At 50.9% G+C, this 24719-nt stretch overlaps 3 protein-coding genes and 2 non-coding genes across 5 annotated transcripts in view; 3 read left to right on the top strand and 2 right to left on the bottom strand.

Moving 5' to 3' along the window:
• Positions 1-247: 247 nt before the first annotated feature.
• LOC134009739 (SH3 domain and tetratricopeptide repeat-containing protein 1) lies at positions 248-11554 on the bottom strand. The gene is made up of 17 exons (XM_062449370.1): positions 10280-11554; positions 9758-9832; positions 8025-8155; positions 7707-7812; positions 7347-7490; positions 6794-6992; positions 6406-6482; positions 6063-6258; positions 5717-5847; positions 5527-5568; positions 3629-5347; positions 3299-3479; positions 2905-3055; positions 2682-2804; positions 2398-2548; positions 1511-1707; positions 248-1094 (listed from the first exon to the last, which is right to left on the bottom strand). Exons 1-17 carry the CDS (start codon positions 10314-10316, stop codon positions 828-830), a joined length of 3927 nt encoding a protein of 1308 aa, XP_062305354.1. The 5' UTR covers positions 10317-11554; the 3' UTR covers positions 248-827.
• si:cabz01076231.1 (calcium-binding protein 2) lies at positions 11164-18783 on the top strand. The gene is made up of 9 exons (XM_062449383.1): positions 11164-11613; positions 14054-14181; positions 14819-14863; positions 15435-15570; positions 16523-16553; positions 17102-17242; positions 17553-17662; positions 17922-18069; positions 18350-18783. Exons 3-9 carry the CDS (start codon positions 14820-14822, stop codon positions 18376-18378), a joined length of 639 nt encoding a protein of 212 aa, XP_062305367.1. The 5' UTR covers positions 11164-11613; positions 14054-14181; position 14819; the 3' UTR covers positions 18379-18783.
• LOC134010167 (U2 spliceosomal RNA) lies at positions 12453-12643 on the top strand. Its single transcript, XR_009928317.1, has one exon. It is a non-coding gene; the product is annotated as a U2 spliceosomal RNA (small nuclear RNA).
• On the top strand, positions 13453-13617 carry LOC134010162 (U1 spliceosomal RNA). The gene has a single exon (XR_009928312.1). It is a non-coding gene; the product is annotated as a U1 spliceosomal RNA (small nuclear RNA).
• Positions 18784-18831: 48 nt separating the features above from the next.
• tdrd7b (tudor domain containing 7 b) overlaps positions 18832-24719 on the bottom strand; it is a 24243-nt gene continuing 18355 nt past the window's right edge. Inside the window, 8 exon segments of the mRNA XM_062449379.1 lie at positions 18832-19991; positions 20383-20543; positions 20777-21312; positions 21671-21781; positions 21926-22060; positions 22408-22491; positions 23645-23779; positions 24397-24599. Coding sequence (XP_062305363.1) covers positions 19783-19991; positions 20383-20543; positions 20777-21312; positions 21671-21781; positions 21926-22060; positions 22408-22491; positions 23645-23779; positions 24397-24599 — 1574 coding nt within the window. The 3' untranslated portion in view covers positions 18832-19782.

Here is a 24719-nt window from a genome sequence, read left to right as displayed (position 1 = left end):
TGCTTTGACCCGTGCAGCGCTGAACGTCTCTGAAGTATTTCATACGTGTGATTCCTCTAACTATAGTTTCCTCCTCCCTGAATATGTCTTCTGCCTTCAGTCCCGAACACCTGGAGCAATCCGGCTCACTTGTGGAGTGTGACAGACAAGCGCTCCCGGTGTTGGCTTCGATTTTAATATCTTCACTTCTAAAAGATGTCACCGGATTTCACTGATCTCTTAAAAATGTCAAAGTTGTAACTACTCACACGCAAATAGTTTGTTTGTCATTTATTTTCAGAACATAGATTATAAAAATAGCATCAGATTGTAGATTACAGAAGCAACCAGCAAATATTATAAAAATACATATTTGTAATACATCAACTCCGTGTTGTCACACTGATTTAGTGTCAATTTATTCTAAAGGTCAGGTATGAGGTCAAGAAGTTCTTCACTGTTACAAAGTCCCTCATTTCACTTTGACCTGTGACCTTTGCCTCAATCAGGTTATATTAATCATCCCCTTCCAGTACAAACACTGAGTCTACCTGATTCATTCATCGTTCATACATTTCGAACATATCGTTTAAAAATCTATTTACAGTGCTCTCAAGTCACCACGAATTGTCCAATTATTAAAACACAGATCAAGTCGTTGCAGACGTTTTCCTGATCTCCAGAACTCAACAGCCTGCATCACACAGACTCCGCAACGTTCTAGAACACCGGACTTCCAAAACGCTGGGAGTGCTGCATCACACAGACTCCGGAACTGAATTACGGAACTGATTCCCGGAACACTCTAGAACACGGAGTGTTGGTCTGGGTGGGCTCCTCCTGCCTCCCTAGCGCCCGCTGGCCTTACTGGGGTACTGGTACTGGGGAACGCTTCTCTGTTGCTGGTCCGGCGCCAGGTTGATGCGGCGGATGTTGAGGTCCGAAGCGAACCCCCGGGCCTTCTGGTAGAAGAAGAGAGAGAGCTCGCGGTCCACCAGAAAGTTGTGGTAGATGGTAGCCAATCGCGTGCAGAGCTGCAGCTGCGACTTCTTGTTGCCCAGGTCCATGGCGGCGGCTAAGGCCAAGTGGTAGTACCCCGCAGCATCAAACGGGTCCTGGAGTCGGAGAGAGAGAGAGAGAGAGAGAGAGAGAGAGAGAGAGAGAGTTTGGAAGAGAGCGTCTGCTAAATGAATACATTTAAGTTCAAATACAAGTTCAGAGGTCAGAGTGGGGTCTGTGGGGGTTAAGGGACATCTTGGTTCGTGAACATCCAGTCACCCATCCTTTAGCACAGCTGTAAAATGCACAATAACTTCCCATATGAGCTGGAAGATGCAGAATTCTAAAGCTGGGATAAATAATGTATTATTTATCTCAAGAATTCTCCCTCTCCCTTCTTTCATCAAGTGCAGTCTTTCACAAGTTTTTTCCCCTTCCCTCTATCCCTTCTTTCTTTCCTACTCTCACCCCCCCCCCCCTCCCTTCTCTCTCTTTCTCTCCCTTCTTCCACGAGAGCGGTCTTGTCTTTCACCTTGAGGTCGTAGAAGATGATGTCCCCCAGTGTCTGGTACACTCTGACATAGTACAGGGTCTCCTCGTCGAACTGCAGGGGCGTGGGGCAGAGGGACAGGGCCTTCAGGTAGTAGTGTTCAGCCAGCTCAAACTGGCTCAGGCTGTGGTACACGGAGGCCAGCCGGTGGTAGGCCACCCTCTCGTTCAGATGGTCTCCTACAGGGTGGAAATGTACCGTGACAAACCAAAACAAACCACCATTTTGTTTGTATCGTCGCTTGTAAGGCGGTATGGGGAATCAGGTGGCTGAGCGGTTAGGGGATCGGGCTAGTAATCTGAAGGTTGCCAGTTCGATTCCCAGCCGTGTCAAATGACGTTGTGTCCTTGGGCAAGGCACTTCACCCTACTTGCCTCGGGGGGGAATGTCCCTGTACTTACTGTAAGTCGTTCTGGATAAGAGCGTCTGCTAAATGACTAAATGTAAAATGTAAATGTAAGGCAACGACAGCAGAGAGTCCAGGAGGAGTTGGGTGTTAGATCTTAGTGTTGGGTTTGGGTTCAACACCTATTGCCTGTCAATGCTAGTGAACTTGTGTTATTTTTCTCTCTTATCCAGTGAGGGGAAGACTGCCACCTGGTGGCCAAGAGCATACTACTCAATATAACACTCAGGGATTCAAGCCGGCTCAACCAGTACAGAACAGTCCCGCATGACAGTCACAGTTCATACGCGTCGTGGCTTCTCGGATATTCTCTATGTACTGTCTGGGAATCGAACCCAAACTCCAAGTGCAGTCCTGGTGTTTCTCAGGTGTGTGTGTGTGTCTAGTGAACCCCTTACCCCCCACCCATTCACCCAGAGACGATTCCCAGACGGGTCGTCTGGGAATCGAACCCGTGACCCACCCAGAGAGACGCTGAGCTGCAGGGCGGTCTGAGCGAACTCCACCGCCTCCCCGCTCAGCTGCAGGCGGAGCAGAAGCTCCACTAGCTTGTTGCACAGCCTCAGTCTGGACGCCACGCTGCCCGTCTTCACAGCGATGGGTAACGCCCGGTCCTACCACACACACACACGCACGCACAAACACGCACACGCACAGGGTTTAGATAACACACATGAAAGAAAAAAAACACACAGTTTAGATGACACACATCCTGAAAGGTGAGGTAACACACTGCGTCCCTCTTACCCTGTAGAAGGAGACGGCCCGGTCCAGCTCCTTCCCCACGTTGAAGAACACGTCTCCAGCAGCCTCCAGCAGCCCAAGGATGAACACGGTGTTTCCTGTGCCCAGACCCACGTCCTGGGCCACCTGGAGACCACACAACAACACCGTGACAACATCATGACAACACCGCGACAACACCGTGACAGCCCCACTAGCTCCTCCCCCCCAGCAGGTAGGTGCGTACCTGCACATACAGGTCCACCAGCTCGTCCTGCCCCAGCAGCAGGTAGATCCTCCCGGCCTGCAGCCAGGCGTACGCCTCCTTCCCCCGGAGGCCCAGGTCAATGCAGATACCCAGACTCCTCTTGGTGTAGTCCAGTGCGGAGCGGTACGCCCTGTGCACAGGAGGACGGGGTCACACACACACACACACACACACACAGAGACAGACAGACACACACAGTGAGACAGACAGACACACACACAGTGAGACAGACAGACACACACACACAGTGAGACAGACACACTAATAAAGCCACACAAACAAAACATGATTTAAATCCAACGTGCACTAGAGCCATCAAACACACCACCTTGAGCCCCCCCCTCTCCCCCCCTCCCCCCCCCCTCCCCCCCACCTCTCGGTGCCCAGGCTGAGGTAGAGGCGGCTGATGGCCTCCAGGACTTCCCCCTCCCGGCCTCGCTCCCGCCGGCCTTGCAGCAGCCCCAGCTGGTGCTCGTTGTAGATAATGCACTGGGCCTCGTCGGGGCAAACCGAGCCATACAGGTGGCACAGCCGCCTTGTGGCGCTCAGCTGGCCTGCCAGGGCAGGCAAAAAAAATGCACCTGAAGTCACTGGTCACCACGGGCGTTAGGTTGAGGCTAAACACATAATCTGGTAGTAGCATCGAAATGAAAATAAAAGGCTTGATCGAAGTCTCAACCTACTTAAGTAGTTCCACACTTACTCTCTGTGTGATTGGACTTCATGGCGACCAGCAGGGCCCACTCGTAGTAGATCTTCCCCCTCTCCTCCAGGCCCTTCTCCACGTAGATCTGCCCCAGCTCCAGCAGCACGGGCACAAAGTTCCCCTCGTGCCCCTCCCCCTCCAGCCCCGAGAACCTCCGCACAGCCTCCTCCAGCCTCCTCTCGGCCAGGCCCCGGGCTCCCGCCCTCAGGCACAGCAGCCCCAGGTTCGCCAGCGCCACCGCCCAGTTAGCCGCGTCCTCGAACTCCTCGCAAACGGCGGCCGCTGCCCGGTAGCTCTCTGCCGCCCCCCGGAGGTCCCCGGAGCGCCGGAGGGCTACGCCCAGCATGTTGAGGACCAGGCCCTCCTGGGGGGAGGTGCAGAGCTCAGGCAAGGAGGCCAGGACGGCCTCCAGGATGTCGGACGCGGCGCCCGCTTCGCCCTGGCTGATGTGGAGCCAGGACAGCCAGATGAGGGCGCTGTTGAGCTCGGTGGAGCTGACCGCAGAGCGCGAGGAAGAGGAGGGGGTTCGGTCGATGAGCGCGTGCATGGAGCTCACCGCCTTTCCCAGCATGCCGTGCATCTGGAACAGCTGGGAGAGGCAGAGGGTGAGTGCCTGGATCAACGCTTGGTCCCTCCCTCCACCTCCACCTTCTTCCTCAGGGATAGAAAGTGCCCGGAGCAGGTAGGGAGCGACTTGAGCCGGCACCGTCACCTCCTGCTTCCTGATCCCGTGGAGCCTGGAGGAGTTCTCCAGGACCAGCCCCACGCCGCTGAGACAGTCAGCCAGCCGGGCCGACGGGTGCAGGCAGGCCCTCCAGGCGGAGCTCACGCTGAGGTGGGGGAGGGAGAGGTCGCTGTAAATCCTCCCCAGGCTCAGGTAGCCGTGGCTGGGCTTCACGCTGGGCGTCCCCGGGGGCTCCCCCTGGAGGACCAGGAGCCTCTCCACGAACGGCGCCGCGCTCGCCCCCTCGCCGCGCCCCCAGTGGAGCTTGGCCAACAGGAAACAGGCGCGGGCTTCGGCCATCTTGTTGTGAGCCAGCACGGCCTTCTTCAAGACGAACCTGAGGACTTCCGGATCCTTCTCCAAGCTGGAGACGCAGCATGGGAAGCCCATGAGCAGGGCGGCGATGCGCTCAGACAGGGCAAAGTACTTCTCTGTGTTTTTCTGCGTGAGGTATATGGCGGCTAGGCCGACGTAGACACTAGCTAGCAACAGCATGTCCGTGAAGCCGTCTCTGGGGACGGAGAGCGCCTCCTCGAGGTAAACTCTAGCCTGAGAGAACTTCAACCTCCCAACACACAGCTTCCCCAGGAAGAAGCACAGCCGGCTTTGCGACCAATAGAGTCGCTTTTTCCTGGCCGTTTCCCTGGCGACGCCCAGGTACGCCACCAGCTCGTCATCGTCCGACTGGCCCTCGAAGGTGGCCGCCAGCAGTTCCGGGGCGAGGCTGTAGAGGGCGCCAAACTCTGGTTTGAAGCCACTGCCGTCGAGGAAAGCCAGGAGGAAGAGGATGCTCTGGCTGCTGTTGCTGGCCTCGTCCACCGGGTGCGCGGAGAACAGAGGGGTGCCGGGTTCTAGAACCTCCCGGGTCTCCGCGCCGTGCGTTCCGTTCGAGGTCACGACGGAAGGCGGAACCTTGGCCTTCTTCGCCGCGCTGAGAATCCTCTCGACCTTCTTCTTCAGCTCGGACCGTTCGTCTGCCTCCATGCCGCCATCTGGAATGATCAGGTGAGAGGTATAATCAGAGGGAGGGAGAGAGAATGAGAGAGCGTCTCTCTTAGGTTCCCATGTCAACAGAAGACATCGTCATCCTAAACTAGATGAAACTGGTATATGGTTTGTGTCACTGAGGCATAAACAGTATATCACAACAGGACAAACAGTGTGCGCTTACTTTGAACTGGTTGCTTTGGAGATTCATCTTCACCGAGTAGATCTGGAAGTCAACCAAACGGTTAAACCAACGATAAAAAAAATATTCGGTCCGTCAATAAAAATAAATAAAAAAACGAGCCAAGCTGCACGTCTCTCGTCGCCGCGGAGACGCCGTCCTCGTCGTCCGCGGAGACGGCGTTCTGTCTCACCCAGTTTGTAGACGGAGGTCACGTTGTTGTGGGAGGTCTTCTTCAGCAGGGCGACGGTGTGTGGTACGAGCCGCTCCTCTCCCAGGGTGAGGAACTCCCTCTCCTCCCGGCCCAGGAAGACCTCGGGAGCCCTGCGGAGAGAGACACCACTTCAGACCCCATCACTTCCTGTACTGGTCACATGACACTGATATGGCTGTTAAATATGTACACAAGTATCTCTGGGCTGTGCACTATTGTTTTTGTACAGAGCGTATTCGCATCTTTACACCAACACGGGTCATCTTAGACTTAACACCTGACCGCCTGTACTTTGAAACCATAGCAACATATACTGTACACTTACTCACAAGTGGATTGGTCGGGTTTGACCATGCAGGTTCTGACCAGTCCCACCTCCCCAGTGTCCTCCTGCTGGCCAGCGAACCAATCAAAGCAGGACACCAGCAGTCCCACGATGATGATGCGATCGCCGGCCGCCAGGCTGAGCTCGTCTGGGCCTTCTGCGTCGTACGCGACCGCGGCCACACAGCTGCCCCTGGCTGAGAGGAGAGAGAAGGAGAACGTTGGAATTCATGTTTTTGTGGGTGGAATTCAGAGTGTGGAATTTTGCGTTCCAAATTCGAATTCTAGAACCATCAGGCATGGGGGATTCTAATCTGAGCATCAGATTGATGATCTAATCTCACCGAACTGGAGGGGGAAGTCGCAGGCAGGCCTTCCGCTCCCGACTAAGATGTTCTCTGGACAGGACTTGAGGAACCACCTGGGGGGACAGGTGACACATTGGACACATTCAGCATCTGACCAGGCACTGACAGACAAGGAAGTAAATACAAAATACTTCCTAAGCGAGAGAGAGAGTGAGAAAGAGAGAGAGACAGAAAGAGAGAGAAAGAGAGAGACAAAGTTAGAGGAAGAGAGACAAAGAGAGAGGGAGACAGAGAGAGAGTGAGAAGTAAGAAAGAAAAATAAAGAAATAGAGAAAGAGAGGGAGAGCCAGAGAGAGAGCCAGAGAGAAAGAGAGAGAACGAGAGAGCCGGAGAGAGGAGTTGTGAGACAGAAGCCGATACCCACTGGTAGAAGGGGACGACAGGCTCCAGGGCCGGACTGGGCTTGGTGCCCCGGGCTCCGTCCCCCAGGGACAGCACGGTCCAGCCGGAGCCCAGGAACGGGGGCTCGAACTGGGCTATGTCCCCCTGCTCCAGGTACAGGTCGCCTCCGGAGGTGGAGCTGTCAAACATCTGGTGGGAGCTGCAGCTGGCAAAGAAGGAGCCTGGGGAGGGAGGCAGGGAGGGAGGGAGGGAGGCAGGGAGGGAGGGAGAGAGGGGAGGGAGGGGAGGGAGGGAGAGAGGGGAGGGAGGCAGGGAGAGGGGAGGGAGGCAGGGAGGGAGGGAGGGAGAGAGGGGAGGGAGGGGAGGGAGGGAGAGAGGGGAGGGAGAGGGGAAGGAGGGAGGAGAGGGAGGGAGAGAGGGGAGGGAGGGAGGAGGGAGAGGGAGGAGGAAGAGAAGGGAGGAGGGAAAGGGAGAGAGTTTGTGTGTACAGTATCAACAGTAAATATGTGTGTATATGATGTACACAGCGTGTGTGTGTGTATAGTATACACAGTAAGAGTGTGTGTGGACCCTACCCTCCTGCATGAGTAAGCCTATGTACATGAGGTTGAGGGTCTCCTCCTGGATGGAGATCTCGATGCCCAGGTCCTCCTGATCCAACGAGCGCAGCCAGAAGTCCTGGTCCAGCAGCAGGTTCTCCATGCACGGACCCAGGAACCCTGAAGGCACCAGGGACCACAGAGTGACAACATCACGACACACGAACATCGCGGAGCTGCGATATTTAGTATACTGTAGCTACTATAACGACAGGTTGGATGGATTTGGATTCAAGCTGATCATAGGAAACATAGTCCGTTTCATCTGAGACTATCCGAAAGCGAGGCTTCTTGCTTTATTTACTCTAATCCTGATAGTAGTAAATGCTCACATACCCATGGTAAAATAAGTGGTGAACTTCCATATTTCTTCAAAGGTTTTGAACGTAACGAAGATGATGTTTTCTTCGCTGTTGATGGAGAGGATCTGAGCTGACACCTCCTAAACAAAGGGGAGAAGGAGCGGTTATTCCTCCGGTGCTGCACACTGACATTTCATCAAATCCTAATTTAGTAGGATGATGTACAAAAACATATAAAAAAGAAAATCATAATTAAGAAGCTGGCTGGGCTGTCAGAAATAAGGAATGTGTATGCTGCAAAGGTACTGAGTCAGTTGGTGCATATGAGGTCAGAGGTCAATGGTCAGGGTACCGTAAAGAGGGCCATGACTTCAGCGCTGTCAGCCTCCAGGACACGGAGTTTCCCCCTCAGCACTTCCTGTTTGCCCTCGTCGACAGGAAGTCTGTCCGGCCCCTCCACCATGGCTATCAGCATGGGCAGAGCTGGGACCGGAAGTCACATGACAGTTTGGTCACCACTCCAGTGTATTGGTGTGAGTGCTTGGAACACATTTGGACTGGTGTGCTGGTCAGTAACTATGTTTCCTTGAGTAAACTGATCAACTGAGTTGATCCATCTACTTGAACCCCTCTCTACAACTGTGTTTCTGATGATTCCACTTCCCATTCTAGAAGTCTTTCTGATAGAACCACTTTCCCTTCTAGAACAGTCTTTCTGATGAGACAAGCAGGTAATCACTACTAAAGTGAAGGATGAGCTCAAGCAAGTTAATGTTTATGACAAGGGTTAGAGGCGCCTAGACTAGGCTCTGGTGGCTGCGAGGAACTCAGGTGACTCAATAAAACCATAACACTATAGTTGTCAAACACTCTGAATCCACATTCCACAGTTACGCAATCATAATCATCCATAACAATCTGGGGGACAGGTAACTTGACTTTGTTGTGATCTCACACAATCGTATGTCCTGCTAACTGATCAATATATCCTAATGCAAATTTAAGGAAAACATTTTTTTTACTGTGTTTGAGACTTGTTCGAAATGAGGGTAAACATGGGCCTTGGAGTGACTGTTACTCCCTCTAGCTTGAGGTTAAATGAGTAAATACATCCATAGTCTTTTTGCCAAAGTTGTTTGTTCACATTGTCACACACTGAGATTAATCAATGACTGTACAGCAGCTCTCTCAGGTCCAAGGTATAATCTAGTTCAAATGAATCCCTCTCTCTCCCACTTGCTCCTCTTCCCCCTCTACCTCTCTCCCCCCTTTTCTCTCTCTCCTTCCCCTTTCTGCCCTCTTCTCCCTACCTCGTCCCTTCTCCCTGCCTCATCCCTTCTCCCTGCCTCGTCCCTTCTCCCTGCCTCGTCCCTTCTCCCTGCCTCGTCCCTTCTCCCTACCTCGTCCCTTCTTCCTCCCCCGCTCGCTCTTCTCCCCCTCCACCTCTCCCCCTTCCCCTCTCTCCGGGACAGGGGCTACGAATTAATGTAAGTGAATACTAGGGCATGGCGTGAACTTCATAACAATATCTGGGTGTGCCATCAAAATCAAAACATTCAGCGTTTCTTGTAGAAGCAGAATGTAAGGCACACACACACACTTTTCAAGATTGCAATGTAACCCAATCTGGCCTCATTTCTGAGACACCAAAGTCCAGGAGACCAATAGTTTGGCAGAAATCCTTCATATCTATGAAACTCAAACCCCTTTACTTCTTCAGTACATCAACCCATATGATTTAAACAGGAAGTTTAAACTGGACACATCAGCCTGTATGAAATATCAATACAAAGAGAAAGCACAGAATTCATAATATTGTACAGCAGAGACTGAGTGGAATCTGGGCAGTATAGCACAGCCATAACTTCAACCAGCTGAAAAAATGTAACCATCATCCCCTTCAGAATTCTGTGGTTGGAACTTGGAATCTTCGTCGAATTCTATTCCAATGTGCCGTGCTGGAATCTAGTTTTGCAACTTTTGCAGATGAAGCACTGCATTACAAAATACGGGAACAATGGACTTCTTAACGGAGAACTGACTGGTGTCGTATTTCTACAGAAGGCCGGTGGTTGGGCTGGTTACCTGTTGGGAAACTGTCCTCCAACGTTGTCATGGTTCCTCTCCTCATACTCCCAGCCTCTCTGGGCAAACCGCGCTCTGTGTTAAACAAGTAAAACACACAAGAAACTCAAACTGAAACTGAAATGTTCTTAGGCTTATTGTAGCATACTCAAATTATCGGAAACTGTTTAGTGTTTTATGGTAACAGATTTATTGTCGTGGCCACGTTTGATTGACACGATTGTCAACATTTGAAGCGGATTCAAATAAGTCAGCGGGTTAGTGTGGGCAGTGTGTGACTTTGCAGTCGTGCACTACTGTGCACTACTGACAAGTGCAGGAAAACGAATCTGTCCCTGTCTTTTATCCACATTTCCTGCGTGTGAAACCACACACACACACACACACACACACACACAGAAAAAAAACAGGAGCCAGATTCTGATTTCACATAGGCGTACAATCGAGTGCAAAAACAAAAGAGCGACATCAAACCAACCATATAAAAAGTGATTAAAGTAACTTAAAGATCATTTAACGTACCCGTTATCTTGCTCTTGGTGAGGGTCCCCCTCTTCATCGCGAGGTCATGGTGATCCTCGGCGGAAAGCTCTCGCCTGAACCTTCGACTGGCAACTCCGTTGCCCAATGGTCATTTCGAATCTAATAATTTACGTTTAGTCGCGTATCATAAACTCGGCCGGCGTACACAGACCTTGATGTCACGCGCCCACTGAGTTCCGCGAGGACTTCACGTTGGGAGGGAGCGCAATAAACTTTTATCGCCGTCAAAGATGACATAGCGCATCACAAACACGCAGAGAATGCTTTCTTGAGGAATAAGAGACACAGAAGAACATCTGTTTTGGTAAATAACAAACGGATCCTCTGCAAATCGAATGCTGGTTCCGAAGTCCTGCTTAAAACACCAGATAGAATTGAGGCTACAACTTGTCACGTCCTTCCCAGTGACGTTTACAACCTGTGCCTCGTGCAGCCAGCAGCCAGTGAAATGGACTGGTTTGATAATCGCTGACTAAACAAACATTTTTAAGCCCAAACCCACGTCACGTAGGCATTGAATGCGTGTGCTGCAATTTCACATTTTCGAAGGGTGCGTGCCACTTAGAACAGCTAAAACGATACAGAGCAGAGATTTCTGGCCTCTCTCCTTTACACACAACATAGACCCTACAACTGATAAAAATGAATAACCGTTTACATTAGACTAGCCTACATCGCTGAACAAATACCGCCCTGTGTCCCCTTTATACCGACTGGTACAGGATAGGTACTAGAGTCGGTATTCACCCTCCCCTTCCGCGGGCAGAGAACTCTGAAGTTTGTATAATCTTTACTAAGAAACACATCTAGACAATTTGTTTCACTCAATATCAACGCAGTGTGGAGTCACTGTGGCCTTGTTAACATAAATAGTCCTTACACATTCTTAAGACTTAAATTCCAAATGAGTTATCGTGATTCCATGCATGTAGGCTACCTGAGTCACTGTGCTTTAGTAAATCTCCCCTGACAACAATATGAAGGGGTCTGTGTTCTGACCATGCCCAGGTGAACACACCTCCCACCCGACAAGTTTCCTCATTTACATACGAAATTGCCAAGTGTGTCAGTCTTCACATCCACCTCAGAGTTCAACTTCAACCTCACAGCGACGCAGATGTCCAGTCGATTTGAGTTTCCACATGCGAGATTGTTTTCGTGTGATAAGCGGCAGGACCATTTTACGGAATGTGTCGATGGATATAATTGACAAAAGTTGTCGGTTGCATCTGCAAGCGTTCAATGGATTCTGACTGAAAACTTCGCGTCGTTGTGAAGCTCGGATAATTAATCGAAACTTTTATGAAACATTGGTTAGTAGCCTACGGGTTTCTTTTATGCTGTGTAAAAATGCCTTATGTTTGCTTGACGATGTGCTAGCTAGGTTACACTTAGCTACTTAGTTTAGCAAGAAGGGGGCTTGACTAAGTTTGGCCAGTTTTTAAATAGTTCGTCGTTGGCGAGGTCAAGTATTGTAGCTTGAATAACAGCACCAACAACAAATGGCGTAGATGTGACGTGAACATGGTGAGAGGAAGAATTGAGTTTCTATCAACCAAGGTCTGAATGCTGTTGCCTACAGTGCATGTTGTGTGCAAGTTTTGCGCATAATGTCAAAGCTTAGGTTGTGCATGCTATGCCAACTGCTGCAAGCGCGTAGGCCTACCCAGGCAATTTCTACGAGGTGAATTTCACCAAATAAATGGTGATCGGTTTTGCCACTACGTGGCGACATTGTTCCATATGTAGCCTAGCTCTTTAGGCGATGTCTTGGTTTGTTTATGTTAGCTATGTAGTCTTTCAGAGTTTGGTGAGTTTGTTATTCCGTAATGTGAAGGAACTCAACACGACCATATTTGAGCTATTCATTTGGACAAATGTTCTGTTCCAACTTGTGTTAATATAGTAAACTGTTTCCGTTCATTTTCCATTGGAGAACCAATTATCACGTGACCAGGAAGTGCTTTATAATAGTTTGCAGCGTTCGAAATGGTTAGTTTTAAACTTTTGCTGAACTCGAGAGTTGCGGCGATCCTGTTTAATGCATGTCATGCTTTCTACTCTGAATTCATATTTTGATCAAATATTGCTACAACTCTGAGCAGGTTTGACATGTTCGAGAACGACACCATCCAATTTTTCATGGTACAGTATCGCTTCTCGGCCTTTTGGCTAAGATCAAGTGTAGTATCTGTTCTTATCAGTTTAATATCTGATACGTCCCCTACCCGGGGACCATATATTAAATTGATTTTTGGAACAGGGAGATGGAATAGGGGCTTGCTCCGTCCACTCCACGCATCGACCTGGTATTGCAGTACCTCCAGGAACGGTGCACTCCCCTCCCGGGGAAACAACGGTGTTGAATGGAAAACGGTCGCTTCCTGTAGGCTATGCATACGAAACCATAGTTACGGCCAGCAGCGTTGTATAGTTTTAGTAAATATGTGAACTCCCAATCCTTGTTTTTCTTTAGTGTTGGTCAGTTTGTGTACAGTTGCAACATTTTAGGAACTGGAAGAGTTTGTCACCATCCCGGAGAAAAAACGTTCTCAGTGATCAACCAAGCACGTGAATAGTATCGAGTCAAATACTCTGGCCCTAATATTTAGTCGCAAATGTCACGATTAGGAACATGCAAATGCAGAGTTACGTTCCAAAACCATAACTGACTTGGCAACAGGCAAAATTAGTTACTACGTCCTGTCTGTTCTGCTAGCGCCCTCTAGTGTACGCTTGTGGAACTGTCTTGTAGTCCTCGTGAATGTAAGCTACTGTACTGTAGAAACAAGAATGTAAGGTTTCATAGTTAGTTTCGGATTTCTTCTTTAGGCCGATTGTGTTTGGAGGGTAATGACAGTCCCCCAGGTTGTATAACTGGTAGTTTACAACCAATATGGAAATGTTTCTATCAAAACGTAACGGTTACTACTAGACAGATACAGCATTGAATTCTGGGAAATCAAAACACGGATGTATCAACGTGCGTTTACACACCAACCACTCTTTTTTTTACCGCTACGTTCTCTGTATTGAAGTTGTTTTTGAAGCATTCTTTTATATAGGCGTGCTCTCTCCGGTGTCGCAGCTGTAACCGTCACCGTGTAGTGCATTCTCCGTGATCACCCTCGCACGATGGCCGTGTACAACTCATACTTACCTGGCAGGGGAGACACCATGATCATAAAGGTGGTTCACCCAGTGTGAGGCTCAGCCATTGCACATTCGGCTGTGCTGACCATTGCGAATTCCCCAAATGTGGGAATCTCGACTGCATTATTTCTGGTAGTGGGGGACTGCGTTCGCGCTCTCCCCTGATTTCTGTGTCAAAGACAATATCCTCTCTGAACCACTGGTGGGAAGTGTTGAGTGTTCTGGCGCTGTAACATTCTCAGCCTCGAGATCTGTTTCCTGCTCGACTAGAGCTGTCAGGGAACATGACCTGAAAGTTGAGCAATTTGCTCTTCCCATACAGTTAAACGATCTACTGCGCTATCCTTGATGCTTTCATATACCGTGTACCTATACTGTGTGTTTATACATGAATGTTTATTTAGTTGGCCTAGTTTTTACAGCTTTGTTAACACGCACTGAGTAGAAACAGCAGGACATTCATGCATGTATAAATATATACACACAGTCTCGCACAGTATATCACCATGATCTTAATAAGCCAGTCTGTCATGACCACGCTGGGAGACACCGTCACACCTGCTCACACGATACCCTGCTCTTTAATCTCTACACATTTAGCCAGGTAATCCTCTGACGGAGGGGAGGAGCGACTGAACGAGGGATGATGCGCGTCAGGAGCGGAGGAGGAGAAGACGGGACACTCTTCCTTCAATCGGTAGAGCGCTGTCGAGGAGAGAACTTCTAAGGTAAGACACATACCTGGGTTGTTTTGGCTCATCCATGTAGAGGGGAGGCAGATCAGGGGTGGGTGACGGGGGTGCGTTCAAGGCTATACATGCTATGTAACGGCCGCATAGTATCCCCACTTTGTCACCAAGTACTGAAAATTCAGCCACAGTAAAATATCAGAAGATTAATCTCAGACGGTGCATGTGGTTCCTAACATCACAACGTTCATGCTCCCTTCCCCGGCAGATAGGGGGGTGTAGGGTGGTGTACAGGGCAGGTAGGGTGGGGTAGAGGTGGGGTAGAAGGGTGTAGAGGGCGGGTAGGGTAGAGGGCAGGTAGGGTGGGGTAGAAGGGTGTGTAGGGCGGTGTAGAGGGCAAGTAGGGTGGGGTAGAAGGGTGTAGAGGGCAGGTAGGGTGGGGTAGAAGGGTGTGTAGGGCGGTGTAGAGGGCAAGTAGGGTGGGGTAGAAGGGTGTAGAGGGCAGGTAGGGTGGGGTAGAGGGCAGGTAGGGTGGGGTAGAAGGGTGTAGGGTGGGGTAGAAGGGTGTAGGGTGGGGTAGAAGGGTGTAGAGGGCAGGTAGGGCGGTGTAGACGAGGTCAGAAGGTAGTTTGTGATGGGGTATGCGTGGCTCCTAACACCAGGTCTGTTTCCCCAGCATGTCCAAAACTGCCTCCACCTCCTCTGCTGCCTCCACCGACGGGTGAGTCTTCCTCCACCTCCTCCACCTCCACCTCCTCCTCCTCCTCCTCCACCTCCTCACTACCGCTAGTGTGCCCACTACCACGGGGGATGAGCATCACACTCACTTGAGAGGGATTTTAAGTTCTTTATTAAAGAAGGAGCTCACTGGAGCAGTAATTGCTGTAATGCTGCCCCTGTGTAGGGTACGGGTGTGTCCTAGGGTGTAGATATGGAACGGTGACCCAGGGTGTAGAACGTAACACGTTCTGATAACAAAGGAATGCCTAGAGCAGTGGTTCTCAACCCTGGTCCTCAAGTACCTCCTGTCCTGCATGTTTTAGATGTTTCCCTGTTCCAACACACCTGATTCAAATGAAGGGTCGTTATCTAGTTATGCAGAAGCCTGTTAACGACCCTTCATTAGAATCAGGTGTGTTGGAGCAGGGAAACATCTACAACATGCAGGACAGGAGGTACTTGATGGTTAGGGTTGAGAACCACTGGCCTAGAGAACGTCTTGTTTACGTTTGTGGTCCGGGGGAGCTTGTGAGAAAAGCAGCCTGTGACCTCGCCGTGTGTTCCTCTCGCAGCAAAGATGGCGCCCCCAAGGCCCGGAAGGGCTCGTCGTCCAGCTCGGAGACGCCCAAGAAGGTGAAGGCCAAGAAGACGAGCGAGACCCAGATGAACAAGGTGTACACCAGCCTGCTCAGCACCGTGTTTGGAGCGGTACGATTCTCTCTGTCTCTCTCTCTTTCTGTCTCTCTCTCTTTCTGTCTCCCTCTCTCGCATTTCTCTTGCACGACCAGATTCTATTGTGGTTTTTAGAGATGTATTTTATTTGGGTTTGTTGGCCAGCATTTCCTTGCCCGTTTGCTCAGACATTAAACCAGCAGTGACCTCTGACCCTGACTCACGAGAGGTCACGGTCGTCTTGTAGGATTACCTTCCTGTGTCGCTGGAGACTAAACACGTGCCATGTGCATGCGCTGCTCCTTCGTGCCCATCGTCACGGCGATGCTGCCCCCTCACCCTTCTGAGCATCGTCACGGCGACGCTGCCCTTCCACCCCTCTGACCTGAAACCTTCCCCCCTGAGCATCATGCACGGCAGACAGTAGGCATGTGATTTCAATAAGGACGAAAGCGTCTGATAAATCAATAAAATGTAACGCAAGACTGCTGAGACCATTGCAGCTATGCCAGAGACGTCAAACATCCCTGCACGGGAGGTAGCTTAGCTGCTGAGAGGGAGAGAGAGAGCGCTCTCTAAGTCCATCTGCAGGTAGTTCCAGTAATCCTGTTCGGCGTGCTGTATTCTTAGCTTCTGACCTGCTGATCTGTGCCAAACCTCGTTAGGCTAAATCATCCAGGTATGAGATGGTTAGTAGCTACTTGAAAGAGAAGTTGTGTTTTATTTAGCCAGAGGTTATTTATGAATCGATCCAAGGGTCCAGAGTGTAAGAAATGTGGTTGTGTTGTAACTAGTAGTGTGTGTTGATTTGATTTGCATGTTTTGGGAAGTGAATCTGGCTTTGTGTGAGTGTCTTAGTGACACTGGTTGGTTGTCAGACAGGACGTTTGAGGTTCCTAATCCCATGTGATCAGGAAGTGGCCCCACATGGGCCTGCTCTGCAGGGGGGGGGGACACCTGCTCACCTGTCATCTTGTTGTGTCTGCAGGAGAGGGAGCTGGCGCAGGCAGAGTTGGACGGTGAGTAACTGCAACCCTCAACCCCTGACCTGGGATTCAGACCCTCAACCCCTGACCTGGGATTCAGACCCTCAACCCCTGACCTGGGATTCAGACCCTCAACCCCTGACCTGGGATTCAGACCCTCAACCCCTGACCTGGGATTCAGACCCTCAACCCCTGACCTGGGATTCAGACCCTCAACCCCTGACCTGGGATTCAGACCCTCAACCCCTGACCTGGGATTCAGACCCTCAACCCCTGACCTGGGATTCAGACCCTCAACCCCTGACCTGGGATTCAGACCCTCAACCCCTGACCTGGGATTCAGACCCTCAACCCCTGACCTGGGATTCAGACCCTCAACCCCTGACCTGGGATTCAGACCCTCAACCCCTGACCTGGGATTCAGACCCTCAACCCCTGACCTGGGATTCAGACCCTCAACCCCCGACCTGGGATTCAGAACGTGTCACGTAAAACATGTATCTAGCTCCACCCCTCTGACCCCCCTTTTTCACTCATCATGGGTCTCGATCTGACCCCTGAACTTTGACCTTTGACCCCAGAGCTGGCGGAGGCCTTCAAGCTGTTTGAGCAGGGGGACGGCTACATGAACTACAAGGACGTGGCAGAGTGCATGAGGACCATGGGGTACATGCCCACAGAGATGGAACTGCTGGAGATCGTGCAGCAGATCAAGATGAGGAGTGAGTGAAGATGATGATGATGATGATGAGAGGGGAGTTCTGTGATGATGATGATGATGAGAGGGGAGTTCTGTGATGATGATGATGATGATGAGAGGGGAGTTCTGTGATGATGATGAAGAGAGGGAGGTTAGTTCTGTGATGATGATGTACAGATTAGGAGGGAATGATCATGACAGTAATAAATTGGGTATTACTGGAAATAGGAGTGCAGATCATGCCCAGGCCAGTCAGTATCTTGACATCTGATTGGCCCCTTAATCCACGTCCTTCCCGTATCCTGACGGCTGATTGGTTGTGTGGTCTGCAGTGGGCGGTCTGATGGACTTCGATGACTTCTGTGAGCTGATGGGTCCCAGGATGATGTCAGAGACGGTGGACATGTTGGGACTCAAGGAGCTGAAATCTGCCTTCCAACAGGTGATGCTTAGCTATTGATTATTTCGATTGGACCTTTTATTTAAACTAGGAAGGTAGTCTGATTTACTATGGTGGCCAGGAGAGACTGATTCAGGAGAGTTAAAATGTTCATGGCTGTATGTTCTTCTCCCCTCCTCCTCCTCACCACCTCCTCCTCCCCTCACCACCCCCTCTTCCTCCCCTCTCCTCCCCTCACCACCCCCTCTCCACCTCCTCCTCCCCTCACCTCCACCTCCTCCTCCCTGCCTCCACCTCTCAGTTTGACACGGACGGAGACGGGAAGATCACCCAGGATGAGATGAAGGAGGCGGTGAAGTCTCTGCTGGGGGAGAAGCTGAAGAAGGGCGAGCTGGAGGAGATCCTGAAGGAGATGGACATCAACGGGGATGGAGACGTGGACTTTGACGGTGAGAGAGGACGGTGTCAAAAGTTTCCAAATAACGTGAAATATATTGTGTGTATATAATACACTTGTGTGGGGGGATAAAACAAAAACAATATTTAAGAAAGGTTGAAATCATTTTTGGGGGGGAAAGTTTCCATAGGTTGAAAAATTATTAAAAAATTGGGAAGGTAGAACAAATACTTTTGGATAAAAAGGTTGAACAACTATTCAGGGGAAAAAAGTTTTGATAGGCTGAACAAATATTTCGGTTGGATTCTCTAACCGCCTCTCTTGGATTCCAGAGTTCGTCATGATGCTCTCCATCCGGTAGCTGCCTCCTGTCGTCGCCATGACAACGCGACACGGTCACCACGGTCACCGCGGCCCCCCGCTGTGATGTCGACACGATGAATGGTTCATCACCAGGATGTGTGTGGCGCTGTTCCTCAGGGACGTGTAGAACGTGTTGGATCGTGTCTGTAGGTACGCTACAAGATGTCTGTGCCTAACCGTGTGCTGGTCTAGGTCTGACCTGCATCAAAACTAGAGCAGTGCTCTGGGTCATGAGTACGAACCTTTTGTTAGCGGTATTTTGCTAGGTTAGTATTGAATCATCTGCTTTAGATACTTGATGACTTGTAGAGGAGTTGGTTTTGTGATGTTCTGCAAATATGACATGTGATATGGAAATGAGAGAATGTTTTGATATTTTAATAAAGAAACCTTATCAACCCTATTTTTTTTTCCTTTTGCTGTTTGGGGTACAAACGACAACAAACTACTTTCTCCTTGTAGCTTTATTTCAAAAACCTTTTTCTTCATGATTCTATTAACCTCCAATGTTTATTTGAACCAAAGAGAGATGATCAAGAATGAAACGGCTAATTAGAGCAGCCAGGCTCCTGAAGTCCACATAACACTGTCCTGGGTTTGGAGTTTCACTAGCATCAAAGCTAGGCTTCCTCACCATAAAGCACTATTCCACTCTAAAGTTTGCCAAGCGCTTTCATGAAAACAAATTAGATTTGAGTGTAATATTCATTCAACACTAACAGTAAGCATATATTAGCATCAAACTATGTTATTCACAAAATCCAGCTACTTTTCATGCAGGCATCTGCAGTCGTCTTATTGTCTTGACACAAAAATGGGAAAAAATAAATAAGAATCGAAACCAAAAGTCACATGAGTGGAAAAGACAACATGTCTTCTGTCACATCAACATCCAAGAAAAGGAATGTTTTGAACTTTAGTAAACTTTAAGACCGGCCCAATTTCTGAGGCCTCTTTCAAGGCCCTGAAACCACATTCTCTGACCACTAACCCTAACCCTATACTGTGCATTATTTAAGATTGCATCACACTTTTGAAACCAGAGGTTAATGGTAGATGTATTCGACAGCTTTATCAAGAGAAAGCTTTCCTCTGTGTAGTCCGCTCCAGGGTTCAATCACAGCAACCCTCGATGGATTCAACAGCTTGATCTAATTAAAAGTCATGTGCGCAAAGCTTCAAACTTACCAGCACGAGGGTAATGCATAGCTTCAATCACATGACCATGCGAAAGCGCGCGAGTGTGCAGCAGGTAAGTTCACATCTTCACTCAAGCACAACACAACCGTCACAAGTCTCATCCCGCGTCCATCCTCTCCTCCCGGTCGCCCCCGGCAACGCCTTCTGACCCCCCCCCCTCCTCCCACGGTGACATAGCCCCCGGCAACCGCCCCCTCCCCTCCTACGGCTCGGTGGCGAACTCCGCCATGATGTCGTGGACCCAGACGTCGCACTCCTCCTGCGAGGTGTCGACCAGGAACACGGTCAGCTTCCTGTCCCAGGGCTGCTCCGCTTCCTGCACCACCTCCAGCTGGGCCACCAGGGGCTTCTTCTCCACGTGGTTCCGGAACACGATGGAGGCCGCCTCCGACCACTGCCTCTGCTTCACCCCTGTTGGTGGAGGGGGGGGGAGGAGGAAGGGAGGAGGGGAGTGGAGGAGGAGAGAGGGAAGAGGAGGAAGGAAGAAGGAGAGGGGGAGGAGAGTGGATGAGGAGAGGGGTGGAGGGAGGGGAGAAGGAGGGAGGGGAGTGCAGGGGGAGGGAGAGGAGGAGGAAGGAGGAGAGGGGGGGGGAAGGGAGAAGGAGGGGGGGAGGGGAGGAGGAAGGAGATGAGACAGTGAGAGACAGTAGCCATCTTTACTTATCAACTGGGATTTGGAGAAAAAACTTTTTTTCCCTTCCATTAATCCTGTCGTGTCTGCCTCTCTTGCTACCTCTCAGCTACCCCCCCCCCCCCCCCCATCCACCCCTCCTGGGGGATGGGGATGCGTTGCCGCGGTTACCTGCGAGCTGAGCAGTGATGCCCTGGAAGGGAAGTTGCCGGAACTCCTTGATGAGGGGGCGTAGCTTGGCGACGCCCACCAGCTCGTGCTTGCCGTAGTCCAGCTCGTACACGGACACCAGCCCGTTGGTCAGCACGCCCTTCACCAGCACACGGTGCCAGCTGCAGTGCACAGGGAGGGGGTCAGGTGGCTGAGCGGTTAGGGAATCGGGCTAGTAATCAGAAGGTTGCCGGTTTGATTCCCGACCGTGCAAAATGACGTTGTGTCCTTGGGCAAGGCACTTCACCCTACTTGCCTCGGGGGGGAATGTCCCTGTACTTACTGTAAGTCGCTCTGGATAAGAGCGTCTGCTAAATGACTAAATGTAAATGTTATATTGCCCCCCTCCACTCACTTGTTCTCCACCTTGGCCGCGTACACCTGGTTCTTCTCCACTCTGACGGGCGTCTCCTCCATCTTGTTGTAGTACAGGATCATCTCCCCCATCAGGATCACCAGCTTGTACATGTCCCTCCAGGGCTGCAGCACGAAGTGGCCCGGGTGGCAGGCCACCGACACATAGATGTCCAGGTTCTGGCCCACCTGGGGGACCTCCAGCAGGGCAGGGAGCCGGGGAGGGGATCGTGGCCGGGGAGGGGTGCCTCTGCTTGGGTTGGGCCCCGAGCCGGAGTGGGCCCTGCGGAGCTTGGAGGTGGAGGATTGGGTGGTGCTGCTGCCGTTGGTGGTGGTGGTCCTGGGTGTGGAGGTAGTGGGTGGGTGCAGGGGGGCGGCGGGGGAGGGGGCGTGGCTAGAGAGGAAGACGTCTCGGTGGTGTTTGAAGAGGTCGGAGGTGGCCAGCTTGTGGTTGAGGCTGCGCGAGGGGTCGTGGAAGTTCTTGTCGGGGAACAGGTGGACATGGGCGCAACGCTTGCTGTCGTCCATCTTGGCGATCTGGACAGAGGAGAGGGAGGGGAGAGTGGAGGGAGGGGGGAGAGGGAGGGAGGAGGAGGGTGGGGAGAGTGGAGGGAGGAGGAGAGGGAGGGGAGAGTGGAGGGAGGGAGGAGGAGAGGGAGGGGTGGGGAGATGACACTTCAGTCGAACTGACACTTAACAGCACATGTCTTTGAAGTTGTAACTGCTCTCTCTCCCTCTCCCCCCCTTCCTCTCCCCCCCCCTTCCTCTCCCCCCCTTCCCTCCCCCCCCCCTTCCTCTTCCCCCCTCCCCTCTCTCTCCTTCCTCTCCCCCCCTCCCCTCTCTCTCCTTCCCCTCCCCCCCTCCCCCCTCCCTCCCCCCCTCCTCCCCTCCTCACCTTCATGCTGCAGTCAGTAGAGTTGAGCACGGCGTCTCGTAGCCACTGCACGGCTTCAGGTGTCCAGGAGCCCACGGACACCACCAGGTCAGACAGACAGCACTTCACAGCCTGCACACACACACACACACACACTGCTGCACGTCAGAACACACACACATGTAGACACACACACACACACACTGCTGCACGTCAGAACACACACACACAGACTTGGACACACACACACACACACAGTGCTGCCCCCCCCCTGACCTGAGGGGGGATGGTGACGAGGTCTTTCAGGAAGGGAGGAGGGATCTCCCTCAGCTCAAACACCTCCACAGACGCCTGCACCCCCAGGTCTACAAACAGGATGTCCAGCACGCGGCTGCCATGCAGGTTAGTGATCTGGAGGGGGGAGAGAGGGGGAGAGAGGGGGGGAGGAGGGGGAGAGAGGCGGGGGAGAGAGGAGAGGGGGGGGAGAGAGGAGAGGGGGGGGAGAGAGGAGAGAGGAGGGGAGACAGGGGGAGGAGAGAGGGGGAGAGGAGAGGAGACAGGGGGAGGAGAGAGGGGGAGAGGAGAGGAGAAAACAAAAACAAAAAATTATAACAAAAATCGATATTTAAGACCATATTCATGTGAAACGTCTTGGGTGCCTCCGATTTTCCTCAGTACTCTACATCATGAGGCAAACAGCAGGTGCATGACGTGGGCAGGTCATATAAGGTGGGTTAACGATGTACTAAATGACTCACCTCCACACGAGACCATTTGCCCTTGTACCTGGCCAGGCAGGCCTTCCCACAGAAGGGCCTCGCCACCAGGAACTCTGAGGTCACCTGGCGCACACAGATGATGTCATAAGAGTGAGACGGACACTCATAGAAAACAATTCCAAGGTGATGAGTCATGACTAAGGGCGGCGTTATCGCTACTGTAGATCTGTATGCTAGGTGGCGCTGCTCTGCGGTCGACACGCACAAGAGCTCCCCTTTGATCCTTTCTGGCACTATGCACTTTACATTGTACTGGACCTGCTGACATTCTTAAGTTATTTCTTAAGTTATTTCTGTGATGCCTTCAGTTGTATTTTGTATTATTTTATTCTTGCATTTATTTTCTCACTCTGCTTTTTAATAATTATGTTATGTCCACTGTACTGTCCTGTCTGCAGTGTTGAATGTATCTCTGTTTTCAAGCTCTTGGTGCAGAACACATTCCCATCGGGGCAATAAAGGTTTTCATTCATTCATCTGATAACCACTACTAAAATGTCGAGAATAGCCTGTGATAAAAAGCATATCAGACAGATTAAATTAATTAATTTGATTGATTAATGAATGGTGTGTTTGGTTGAGTGTTTCTGGTGCGTGAATTCTAAGTAGCTTTTTGTTTTGTCATTGGGTCAGTTCCAATGTCCTATTAACAGATTAGAGTAGCCTGCCTCTTAAACCCAGATTACCGACTTTAATCTCAATCTGGCCACAACCGTGACGAACTACCTTCATACTGCAGGGATTAGGAGACGTGTCTCTCACAGAGACACAAACACACACACACGTACAGTACACACACATGTGACACAAACATACACACACACACGTACAGTACACACACACGTGACACAAACACACACACACACGTACAGTACACACACATATGTGACACAAACATACACACACACACGTACAGTACACACACATGTGACACAAACATACACACACACACGTACAGTACACACACATGTGACACATATATATACACACACACACGTACAGTACACACACACATGTGACACAAACACACACACACACGTACAGTACACACACATGTGACACATATATATACACACACACGTACAGTACACACACACATGTGACACAAACACACACACACACGTACAGTACACACACATATGTGACACATATATATACACACACACACGTACAGTACACACACATGTGACACACAGCCACACACACACACCCAGACCTGGGAGTGGAAGTAGGCCTCCGCCCTGTCCAGGGTGTCCGTCAGTTTAACCAGGCCTCGGGAGCGCAGCTGACAGTAGATGGTTCCATCTGAACACACACTACTCACTGTCACATTCATGTAGGCACTGTTGACCTGGAGGCAACACACACACACAGTCATACACACACACACAGTCATACACACACACAGTCATACACACACACACAGTCATACACACACACACACACACACACACACACAGTCACACACACACACACACACACACAGTCATACACACACACAGTCATACACACACACACAGTCATACACACACACAGTCATACACACACACACAGTCATACACACACACACACACACACACACAGTCACACACACACACACACACACACAGTCATACACACACACACACACACACACACACACACACACAGTCATACACACACACACAGTCATACACACACACACACAGTCATACACACACACACAGTCATACACACACACACACAGTCATACACACACACACAGTCATACACACACACACACACACACACAGTCATACACACACACACACACACACACAGTCATACACACACACACACACACACACACACACACACACACAGTCATACACACACACACACACACACACACGCAGTACTCAGTATCATGCTGTAGCATACTTATATCTAAATGCGTAGTTTGGTGTGTGTATATATAGTTTCTGAGTGAGTGTGTTGTCTGGTTTGAACCTGCAGGGGGCTGGCCAGAGTCCTGTCCTGCAGAGCTTTCATGCACGTGGCGTTGATGTTGACGTCATCATCCTGCGACGTGTCGTACAGGACCACCAATGGGGTCTGCTCCCTCTCCAGGATCTCAGCCAATAGGATCTTCCCGCTGGCCATGGCGTCGAACTTCTTCAGAACGGCGGGCTCCTGACAGAACGGCTCTAGACCTACACACACACACACACACACACACACACACACCACACACACACACACACACACACACACACACACACACACACACACCACACACACACACGGCAGATAGTGAATTAATATGCAAGTCC

This window comes from Osmerus eperlanus, chromosome 23, assembly GCF_963692335.1.
Source record: "Osmerus eperlanus chromosome 23, fOsmEpe2.1, whole genome shotgun sequence".
NCBI classification, from domain to species: Eukaryota; Metazoa; Chordata; class Actinopteri; order Osmeriformes; family Osmeridae; genus Osmerus; species Osmerus eperlanus.
The sequence above is the reverse complement of the archived record's forward strand: the minus strand, read 5'-3'. Positions and strand labels throughout refer to the sequence as shown.

Bases quoted from the DNA above. Each gene is read 5' to 3' on its own strand.
- LOC134009739 (XM_062449370.1), bottom strand. From the start codon at position 10,316: ATGAAGAGGGGGACCCTCACCAAGAGCAAGATAACGG. The intron at 6,993-7,346 runs GTAGGGTCCACA...CTCCCTCCCCAG, and splicing joins AGGCTTACTCATGCAGGAGG to GCTCCTTCTTTGCCAGCTGC. The intron at 3,480-3,628 runs GTAAGTGTGGAA...CTGCCCTGGCAG, and splicing joins GAAGTCCAATCACACAGAGA to GCCAGCTGAGCGCCACAAGG.
- si:cabz01076231.1 (XM_062449383.1), top strand. From the start codon at position 14,820: ATGTCCAAAACTGCCTCCACCTCCTCTGCTGCCTCCACCGACGG. The intron at 14,864-15,434 runs GTGAGTCTTCCT...TTCCTCTCGCAG, and splicing joins TCTGCTGCCTCCACCGACGG to CAAAGATGGCGCCCCCAAGG. The intron at 17,243-17,552 runs GTGAGTGAAGAT...TGTGGTCTGCAG, and splicing joins GCAGCAGATCAAGATGAGGA to TGGGCGGTCTGATGGACTTC.